Source organism: Corvus cornix, chromosome 3 (assembly GCF_000738735.6).
Source record: "Corvus cornix cornix isolate S_Up_H32 chromosome 3, ASM73873v5, whole genome shotgun sequence".
NCBI lineage: Eukaryota > Metazoa > Chordata > Aves > Passeriformes > Corvidae > Corvus > Corvus cornix.
Window position 1 is genome coordinate 80,117,679 of NC_047056.1, and position 11,167 is coordinate 80,128,845.

General features: G+C 36.4%; 1 protein-coding gene across 9 annotated transcripts in view; it reads left to right on the plus strand.

Annotated features, from left to right (window-relative positions):
- The window catches only part of CEP162 (centrosomal protein 162), a 44,268-nt gene that overhangs the window by 22,415 nt on the left and 10,686 nt on the right, over positions 1 to 11,167 (plus strand). For 8 of the 9 annotated variants that reach the window (XM_020583665.2, XM_020583659.2, XM_020583661.2 and 5 more), the window contains 10 exons: positions 988 to 1,255; positions 2,917 to 3,056; positions 3,851 to 4,078; positions 4,671 to 4,808; positions 5,714 to 5,826; positions 6,606 to 6,711; positions 7,009 to 7,135; positions 8,026 to 8,189; positions 9,597 to 9,701; positions 10,744 to 10,968. In XM_020583665.2, coding sequence (XP_020439254.2) covers positions 988 to 1,255; positions 2,917 to 3,056; positions 3,851 to 4,078; positions 4,671 to 4,808; positions 5,714 to 5,826; positions 6,606 to 6,711; positions 7,009 to 7,135; positions 8,026 to 8,189; positions 9,597 to 9,701; positions 10,744 to 10,968 — 1,614 coding nt within the window. The remainder of the gene's footprint in view (positions 1 to 987; positions 1,256 to 2,916; positions 3,057 to 3,850; positions 4,079 to 4,670; positions 4,809 to 5,713; positions 5,827 to 6,605; positions 6,712 to 7,008; positions 7,136 to 8,025; positions 8,190 to 9,596; positions 9,702 to 10,743; positions 10,969 to 11,167) is intronic. The other variant, XM_020583660.2, reaches the window with a different exon arrangement.

Below are 11,167 nucleotides of genomic sequence, written 5' to 3' on the forward strand. Positions count from 1 at the left end.
CAGTGAGATTCTTCTTGTCCCAGCCCAACCTATGCAAGGCTGCTGGAGTCTCCAGCTCAAGATAGTGATGTCTCTGAGCATGTGAGGATTGGAGGGACACATATGAACACACAACAGGCTAAGAACAGGGAACATTTTTACAGAGAGAACAGTTAGAAATACAGTTCAGTAAGAATATAGGAGAGACTGTAATGGTCAGTGTCCAGCTGAGTCAGACAAGTGTGCTGACCAGCAACCTGGTCACGTCACCAGCTTTTTAAATCTGATTTTTCCTTCTCTTTCCCAGACTTGTTTCTTTACCTATTTTTTGTTTTTGTTCTTTCCCAAAAGATCCTGTAAATTTTGCACATTCTTACAATCATCTCAAATATTCCAGAACAAGATTTATGTAATCCCAAATCTTCTCCCTGGATCCCTAAATTCTTTTCTCCTTGCATCCCCTAAGTTAGCTTCACACTCCTTTTCATACTCTCTTGTGTATGCAAGGCATTATAGGGACAGAGGTTTGGCTGATTTATCCTGGTGAATTTACCACCTGGGCAAACAGGCTAAACTTTTTCGTTTACTGGTTTTGGGAATTGTGTGCTTTGTTTTTTGATGATCAAGTGTAGCAAGGTTCCTCTGCCTGCCACTGTTCCTTTCTTCATGGCTGGTTTTCTACATTCACTGTGTTCATTAGCCTTTAGTCATGACCGACCTGATTTGGTAAGCAGAAGATCCTGTAATGTACAGTACAATTAAAATAAAAATACAATTTCGCAGATCAAGTACAGAACCAGTACAAAATACTTGCCCTATGTAGTTCTGAAGTAGTACAATTCTGCAAATTTACTTCCTACTAATTTGGTTAAAAATAATGCTTGCCATCACCCTGAGTCTTACAGTTGTGTAGTTTTGGTAACTGGTTCTGTGTTTTTCACTGGTAAAGTTACCTTCAGTTTACAGCAGAGCCTAAAACTTGTTTTAAACAAATGTGTTCTGTCACAGGCTCTTCGGTTTTGTTCCTTGAAGAATGAAAGATCAGAATCAATGACAAACAAACCAGTGTCATACAAGAATATCAGAAGTCCAGCACCCTTACATAAAAAGAAACCTTCACATGGTACTCATGGACTGGTTAGAAGTTCTGGCTATGGGAAACCCAGTTTACTTTTAAAGCAGTCTTTTCCAGTTAGTGAAAAGAGAACATCAAAAGAAACTTTCAAAAAGACCTGTCTGAAAGCCAAAAGTCCTGCAGGTAGAGCAAAATCTAAAGGTAATTCTAAGTTTTAAGAGTTTTAATTCTGAGTTTTAAGAGCCAGAGAGATTTGCTCCTTATGCTTCACATTTAAAAAAACCCAAATATCATAGAGAAATCTAAACTCAAATGCAGTTAAGTACTGATTTTTTTCTGTATTATCATGAAATTGCTGTGAGAGACTTTTATATGTATCTTTGTAGTCGTGTTTCATTTCCACTCACATATACCACCACTATGTTTGAGACTTACCTATTCTTCACCAGTAGGACCAAAAGAATAGAAAAAGCTGGTGTTCAAAAATAAATATCTACCAGTTGACTTTTCATTACAGTAAATGCAAAGACACACTAACATGCTGACACACTAACTGCTATGTTTGAGGCTGAATTTCTTTTTCAGCTGCTTCTTTTGATCTTTGCTTTCCTGGAGTACAAAAAAAGTACTAAAAAGAAAGTCCTATTTTCTGTTCATGTCTGGAAAGAAATGTCTATGGAAAGAAGAATACCAATATAGTCCTGTGAAAACTGAGTTGCAAGTAAAGGACTGAACCTTTTTATTTTGGGGTGAAGCCTGAAGAGTTTCATGACATAATTCAGCTTAGTGTCTTTGCAAACAACGTTTGCTGCTGTCCCTGAGGCAGGCTTTAGTGCACTTCTAGCATGCAGTGCTTTTAAAAACCCTGCAGGTAGTGTCAGGAAAAGCAGTTTAGGATTATGTTACCTGCCTTAGGGAGATGCTTCAGTGGCAGCTGTTGAACTGAAGGGACCTCAGTTCATTGTTGTGTCTCTGCCTGTGGAAGAAAAGCTTGTACAGCCTGGTGAAGGTGGTAAAGTGAATGAGAAGTACTGAGAAAATGGCCACTGGCCTCATGCAAACTTGCTCTTCCCTCTAGCTATAACCATTCACCATAGCAATTTTAGGTGATTTCAGAAGTTAATCTCACACAGCCACATTCTGCAGAGGCCTCTATAGCTGGGAGGAGAATAGCCTTGAATCAAAGAATTCCCTAGTCATCACTGCTAAGGGAGCACCTTTCTGAGGGGTGTATGACTCTAAAAAGGCATGAAATTTGGAAAAGAATCATTGTCTGGTGGGGTTTTTTTTCAGGTGTAACGTTCCTAAGCAGGAGCAGTCAAAATGGCAATTATAGTTGCTATCTGTATTTCAGAAGACTGAGATGTGAACAGCTCCATGTATGTTAGTGACTCTAGGGGGAAGTTTCCTGCCTTTTTATTCCAGTCAAGTTATTTGATGCAACAAATAAATGTTGCATTTCTTTCTATGATGTCTGCACTCCAAAGTCCATTTTGAAAATTGCTGTTTCTTATCTTCCCCATAGCTTGCAATATGTTGTGTTTCTGTATACTTAGATAACTGGCAACTTCTCAAGCAGAGGAGTGAGGTTAACCTTGTTTCATGGAGGATTTATTATCCAGCTACTTGTTTCATTTGTTCTCTTGGGTTTTGTTTTATCTTGTCATCAGTTCCTTACTGAAAAAAAAACCAAAACAAATCCTCCAGTTTTTCATTGTTCTCGAGTTTCTATATTTAATTCAAAATTCAGATTGTAGAATACTTTACATACCTACAGGTTGGATCACATGAATACGTTTTTTTCTTAAAAACATAAAATTCTGAATTTAATTTGTTCTATTTTACTTTCTGCCTAAATGAAGAAGCCTTATTTGCTACTAGGATAATAAGATCTGCAACAAATGAACCAACTTTGGAGGGGAGTATTAACAGAGTTTTGTCTGGCCAATCAGTTGTTAGTAATCTTCGACACCAGGCTGTGGATTACAACAGGCAATATCATGTGAGTAATAATCAGTGATGCTCCTAGTTATAGTATGTACAGCTTGGTTTGCAAGCCTATTTTGTCAGGTCTTTTAACAATTATCACAAGAATGGCAAATACTGAAATGTTGAACAAAGACTTCCCTTCGGTCAAACACTAGTTATTGCTTTTAAAATATGCAAGTACAATCATACTGCTTTTCAGTTGCTTGGATAATGCTGTTGCTTTGGTGGTTCTATGTAATTAAAGTTGCTTATTAAATTCTAAAAATTACTATTTTGTTGTAAAAGAAGGTTAAATTGAACTTCTACTTATAATATTCTGCTGTGAATGTTGAAACAGTACTACTGTTCAGGGATCTTTCCTATTTGCATTGCATTAAATATTTAAGAGTATCTTCTGACTTCTCCAAGATGACTGTATTTGCAGTACCATAATGGTTTTTCCTTCTCCCTTATCAGCTGCATAATAAAGCTATTCATTGAATACCTAAAGCATTGCTGCTTTTCTAAAAATAAGATGCTTAGCAATATAATAGCAATATAGTGGCTGTCATATATGATGTAGTTGTTTCTTGTTGGGCTTTTTTGGCTTGTTTTCCTCATATATATTTTGCAAATGAGAAGGTAGCTCATTAAAATAAATGCAGGATGTTTTGCTATTACAATGTTGGGTATTTGTGTTTTGGGTTGTTTTTTCAAGTGCCTTATATTGTTGCTGAGAGCCAGACAAACCAGTTAAATAAAACTGATGAGCAGAGTTCTGGTAAACAATCAGCTCAGTGTAATGTTTCCCTGAATTGTCTTCTCTAGGACTTACCATTTTCCCCTATCAAAAGTCGTGATAGGGAGCTATATTTGTTAAAACGAGTACAAGCAGCAGAGGAGGACCTGAACACAGCTCGGGATTTGATTCAGCAGCTGGCCAGCAAGCTTTCACAAGAAGAGAAGGAGATGGAGGCAAAGGTAGTAGAACTGAAAACGCAGCATGAAAAGGAGCTTTCTCGTCTGGGTCAGGAAAACTATGTTCTTCAGAGTAAGGTACTGTATCCTGTGCCTATAGAAGAGAAGAAACATTGTTTCTGAAAATTGAATTAGTGTTACTTTACATGAGTTGTTGAGCAGAAAATCCGAATTTACACGGACAGCACAACTTTATACATGCATACCTGCTGTTACATTTATTGCCTGTAAGACATGATTTTTTTTTCCTAGAGATATGTTATCCTGAGTTCCCTTACTTTGCTATTTTGTGAGTGCTGCAGCTAGTTTTTTGCAAATATTTAAATCACTCTCACAGAGATTAACAGATACCATTTGTTACAGATAAGTACTTTATGTTGAGATACTGTTTATTGTTCTTGATGCATTTTTCAATGTTGTGTTTTGTCTGTATATCTATTCCCAGAGTTATTCCGCGATACCCTCCTGTCTAGACACATAAGAACAGAAACTTACAGCTTTTCTCAAACATTTTGCTTTTTTTTGTTTCATAATGCTTCTGTAAAACTCCAATAAGACCCACTCATTGGTCTGCTCTCATACTCTAATTAAGAGATTGGACTGTAGTCTTGTAGAAAATTCCATATTGTTAACAAAACTTTCTTATTGCTTGTGTGCCTTTTTCTGAAAGCTAAGAAATATGGAAGAGATGGCCAAAGAAAAGAGGTGGACCTACCATGCAGCAACAGTTCCTGTAAGTGAGGAAAAACTGGCACAAATACAAAAAGAAATTGAAGATCAAGAGGTCATTATTCAAGGTTATCAACAGGTAACACCACGCAGCTGTGTGTTCTAGCCAGCTTCAGAAACAAAACTGTTTCATGCTTACTACTTTTTTGTTGAAAACAGGTATCTTGTTTTCTAAAAAGTGGATGAAATTTGGGTGTGAAGGGCAAACATAGTGCAGGTTTAAAAAGTATTTCACACGTGTCTGGTTTGGGCTAAGTTTTTCCACAATTCCATGTAACTGATCTAAACTGTAAAAATTGGTAACTTGTCAACAGTTGAGAACTGGGAAAATACTTTATGGTCAATGAAGTACCACAAACATTTTGCCCAGATGTAGTTGAAAATTAGTACTTTTAAGCAGCATTAGCAATCTGAAAAATTCTGGTTTTTAAAATGTTTTTCTCAAGATCTGAGCAGCAGATTTCAAGGTAACCTTATTAGCATGCCGGATTTTATTACTTAGTCAAGTGGAGAAATAGAGAGTTCATGCTTAATAATACTTCTGAACACTTGCAGCTGTAAAATCCAGTAGGTAGCTTAACCAGTGTCCAGCTGGTGCTCAGCATAATTTCTTGATATAAACACAATACCTTTCCAATATGGCTGTGAGCATCCCAAACAATGATGATTTTTGTCCCCAGGAATGGAGCCTGGGCAGGCTGGGCTCTGATCTATCAGCACCCACCCATGAACATGCTTTTAGATTGTAGTCGGGATAGCTTTGGGGAGGATCTGGCTTAGCTCCTTCCTGCAAAGTGAGCAGACACTTGGATGAGAATGTGGATAATGAAAGTAGATACCAATTTTAGAAGCTTAGTAATTAAATATTTAGTGTTTTCTTCCACTGTTTCAGCAGGAAAACTATGTGATTCATAGAAAATTGTTTTATGACTGTAAAAAACAGTAATTTATGAACATTCTTTAACTTTGTCTGTCTCAACTTAGGAAAATGAGAGGTTATACAAACAAATGAAAGAGCTACAAATCCAAAACAAAAAAAACGAGGAACGAATGTTTAAGGAGAATCAGTGCTTAAAGTCTGAATTAATAAACTTAAGGTAGGCTCATATCTGACCTAAAATCTCTGGAGTTTTCTACTGTTTATTTTGTTTTTATGAAGAACCATTGCAGAGTCTATCAGGTGCATGTTTTCTAGAGTTTCTCAGGTTTGTGGTTTTGTTTCTTCTTTTGAGACTTGATTTGTGTTGTTTATGGGCACTTAATTCTTTGTTTGCTTGATGGTGCTGCAAACCCGAGGGAAGACTAGAGACTTGCATGTGGGGAACACTTCAATGTTCTTATTCATATCAGAATGCATAATACATTATACTGCACTTGTTCTGGTATTGTGGCTCTGCTGATGTGTTCAGATGTTTTGATGCTGTTGTAAGATATGCAGCAGATCAGGGGGCACAAGAGGTTCTGCTTGTGGAGAAACCATTCTATTCACTGCACTGTAGGTCCTGTGAGATTTGCATCCAGTGCTAGTAATGAGGAAAAACAACCTAGCAATTGTGTGTACTCCTAGTTTACAAATCCTTGCTTTGGAGAGGCCTGCAGATGAGTTCCACTGATGCAGAGTAGATTTTTCTTTCCCTCCCTTGTGTAGTCCAAATAAACAAGTTCACGCGAGGTGAGAAGATTTCACCTTACAGTGAATTTTGTTTGTATATAAATGTTGTGTATATTTGCTTCTTTTTTTGGTTTGAACCAGCACACATTGACTTCGTGGTACCATTTGGGGGGCAGGGGGTTGTGTTTGCTTTTCAGTAGCCACTGTTAGTATGCTGAGTCACCACATTGCATAACTGTTGTTGCTGTTGCTGTTGCTGTTTAGAGAAAAAATAGAGAAGACTAATAACCAGTCACGAATCATGCAGGATTCTGAACCAGCCAGAAATCACAGTTTCACAGAACTGATTTCAGAGCTTCGAGCAGCACAGGTAGGTATATATCAAGCCTTATTTTCATGTGTTCTTGCAAAAACAGCATGACCATCCATACTGTAGACTAATAATGGGGTTTGGGTTTTAATTTTTTTTAATGTTTAACTTACGTTTTCCCATGCTCTGCTATAGCAGGGCCTGAGAATAAAACCAAACTTTAAAGACCTTATTGTTGCTGTGATCTGATACAACTGTTGTGATTTAATCATTGTATGATGAAAAGGCATGTTCAGGATTTTTGTGTGATATTATGTGTTTAGTTTTTAATGTTTTACTGTTTTCTTTAAAAACCAGAAAGAAGAAGCTAAATTACTAGAAGAGATAAGACGTCTCAAACAAGATAAGCAAGCTCTTGAGGTAGACTTGGTACAAGCCAAGAAAGAGAGAGATTTAGCAAAAGTCCAGATTGCGTCTGCATCAAGTAAAGCACCTTCATTTTGTTGAATAATTTTGCTTACTTTGCATTTCACTAAGCAAATATGTAACAAAGACTTTATTAAAGTATTACTTAGTGAAATGCATTTAGACCATTTCCAAATATTGTCTCAACTTCTAACAGAAGCATACAGTGAAGGGCATGTTACAGTACTTTTGGTACTCTATTAGAAAGTATCTTCTGTATCCAAACAAACTCTTTGTGGCCTACTAAGTTTGATTTCTCACCAATGTTTCACTGGACATGGAAAACAGATGATTTCTATTATGTGACAACTCTGTTCATAAGAAAAGATTTACTATGTTACATCTTAGTCTCCTATTTAGATCTTGTCCATTTTTTACCTATAACTTATGCCTTGGGACTTTCTTCAGCATTCTTATCAGAGCTTTTTCCAGTTTGAATTAATGAGAGTGGGCTAAAAATTGGTCTGTCTCATTTCCGGTGTCAGGCACAGTAATGCTAAGCACAGTAATATTTACCTCCATGTCTCTTCTCAAAATGCTTGATCCCTAAATGGGAGGAGTATGATCAATACACATCTAAACACGCATTCAATGTTGTCATTCCTCTTGGTGCTGAAGGTCTGTTTACTAAAGCATGATCAAGAATAGATCTCCCTGAGATTCTGTTTTAAGTACTTTCCATAGTAAACTGTTAGCCATTGACTGCTATGTATGAGAGAAATAAAGGGTGGTTTTCAAATATTGTTGCTTTTAAAATCCTAATTAGGATCTAGGTTTAAAACTACTGCAGTAACAGTATTGTCAAAATGGTAAATGTATGAAATATGCTGAGGAGGATAGTGTTGACTAATTACTCCTTCAATACATAATTACTAATAAAACAATTCTAAGAATGTTTTATTCTTGTAGGTGAGAAGTCTTATGAATTTAAAGTTATGGAAGAATCATACAAACAGGAAATTACTCATTTAAAAAAAAGACTTCAGTGGTATGCAGAAAATCAAGATCTTCTGGATAAAGATGCAGCCCGTCTTAAAGATGCAAGAGAAGAAATTGAGAAACTAAGACTAGAGGTGATAATATCTAGCTTTATATAAGAAGTTGGAACTGGAAGTTGTTTCTTTTTCCAGTGATGAGTGTAATGTAATTCTTTCCTTCATAATAATCCCATTTTTTTGGTATATTAGATTGGTTCTATTGGACATCTTGGTTATGCTTCTGGGAGCAAAAGTAACGTGCTTCCCTAGAACCTTCAAATTTCTTGACCTGAGGGAAAGAGGTATATTGTTACATTAACAACTAGGAACACCCCTCTTGTCATTCTCTTTTCCTCCTTTTTGATCCACAGTAACTTAGGCAACACATTTATTTTCTCTTAAGTACCAGTTCTAAATTCTTTCTTTGGGAAAAATCTCTGGTTACTATAGTAGAGAGGAAAAACCCAAAACACTCAAAATATAAACCAAACAAACTAATACATGAATCTTGAATACTGCCAAGATTTGCATTGTCTACAGTCAGTACATTGGACTTAGGATTCACAGAAACAAAAAATTTTACTGGTGCTAAAATACAAGTGATCTTGGAATTTTTCCATGGTATTTTCTTAGAGAGATCGCAGATGAAAGGAGGTGCTTCCGAAGGAGCAGCCAGGGAAGGAGATCCCTTAAACACCACCATATCAAACTTTGATCAAGATAATATTGCCGTGAAAGAAAATATTTTTATTGGCATTTTCTCTGGGCTGGATTGGTGCCTAAAAATCCTGGTGCCTAGAGCTCTGACTTCATAGAAATAATCAAATCAGTCAAACTATGCTGGCATGAAAGCATTACTTATGCTAATATTGCCAGTGTGGGAGAGAAATCAAGATAGGAATACTTTTAAATATCCAGGGTGTAATATCCCTGTAATAGAGATCATAGTGGCTGATAAAGGTAGGAAATTCAATCTTAGATTATAGCATTGAGTCCTCATGGCCAGACTTCACGGGAGTGCAGGAGCATGAGTTATGCAGTTCCTTCCCTGATTCTGGAACTCAGCTTTTATTTAGGCACAACATAACATTGCCTTTTGGCTGTTTCTATATCTCATCACAAGGTGTAGCATTGCAAATCACAAACCATTTCCTAAACTCATCCTGAAGTCATGGAATGCACTGTAGTGCTTTATATAATAGCTTATTAATCAAGCCTGCATACTGGAAGTATGAGAGAAAGAAACAGTTTTACTGGTACGAAGGCAAGAGTGTCTGAACTGAAATTCTCCTCTAGATTTCCATAGCTAGTTTCAGCTGCTTTGGAGGAGGAAGCTGTCATGTGGGCTAAGAACCTGAAGAATCATTTAGTACAGAAATTACCATTACCAGTTTTTAAGTGGCAGAATATATATATTATATTATGTGTGTTTGAAATGCTTTTTTACTACAGGACAGTGTCTCTGAATACATAATTCAATTTGTCTTCTCGTAAATTGAGCAGGTTGAGAAGCTCAGAGCTGAAGCAGGAGATCAGTGTGTGCAACAGAAAAAACGTCTGCGAGACAGAGCAGCAGATGCTAAAAGAATTCAGGATCTTGAGCGACAAGTATGCAATAAAAGAATTGTCTTTCACATTTAACCTTTGTTTCAGATAAGGTCTCTTAAAACATCAGTGCTTTCATAAGGATAAAGCGTAGCATGAAGTTGTATGATAAAGTAACTTGTGTTATTGAACACTCATAAACACAAAAAGCTGCAATTATTTACTTAGAGCTCTTCTTGCTACTGTGCTCTAACAAGCTGATATCCCTTTTAAATCTTTTAAAATACTGTTTAGAGTTTCTTTGAAAGGGGCAAGAGGGCAAAAGCCAAAGGTTGCTGTTTATCTTCTAAGACTCCTGTCCATGTTCAGTAATTCCTTAAAAGTATCAACCAAGTTGATTCAAAAGTAGAGGTTTAAATTCCATTGGATTCCTACAAGATTCATGAAAACTGGGGGAGTGGAGACCTTAAAATCCATGTTTCTACTAAAACATCAAGTGGAAGTGGGACTTCCTGAATTATAGGAGATGGCAGCTGCATTAGTTAGGGATGTGGGACTCATGGGCAAGAGCCTTTCAGAATTCTGATGAGAAAAATATCCATAGATAAGAGAGGGGCTTGTTATGATGTTGCATGCAAGGTGTTAGTTTTACATTATTGCAGACTACAAAATAAAAGGCATATAATCTGTTATTGGGAGAATAATTCCAATATCACTATGAAATATCTTTAACAGTTGGAAAAGTAGAATGTGAATGCAAATACAGAAGAAAAGCAAACATACTCACAGCATTAAAAGCCGTATTCAACTTGAAGACCTTTTTTTTTTGACTTTCTTAGGACTGTTGACATAAGGCAGTCTAAAGACCAGAGCAGTATTTTAAGATCATGTGTAAGTCAGTCAGTAAAAGATTATGAGTCTTGCTTTTCTGTAAACAATAACAAGAATGGGAAAAATGTAAAATAATTCTCAATATATGCATCTATAGTTTTCATTCTTCCACCTTAAGGGGATGAAATGTGTTAACATTCTGTCACTTATTTCTGTTCACTTTTCAGTAGAACTTTATTATTTTTGACCTTTGACTTAATTTTCTTATGAATAGATTAGAGAAATGGAAGGAATTCTAAAAAGAAGGTATCCAAATTCTTTGCCTGCTTTGATTTATGCTGCTGCTGCTGCTGAGAAAACTAATGATCTTTCAGCTAAAAAAAACACAGTTGAATTTTTGGAGAGAAGAATAAAGAAATTAGAAACAGAACTTGAAGGTAAAGATGATGAAGCTAAGAAAAGCCTCCGTGCCATGGAACAACAATTTCAAAAAATAAAGGTAAAAGTTGAATAGTCCACTTTGCAAGTAACAGTCACAAGGCAACTGGAGTCTAACACAGGTTAGTGGTTAAAACAGAAGGCAAACACCACATTCAAAGGAAAAAAATACTCAAAGAATTTATAACCAGAATTTCAGTACCTTCAGCACCTAAGATAAAAATAGCATCGAAATTGCTAGGGTGGGATTGAAACGAAGA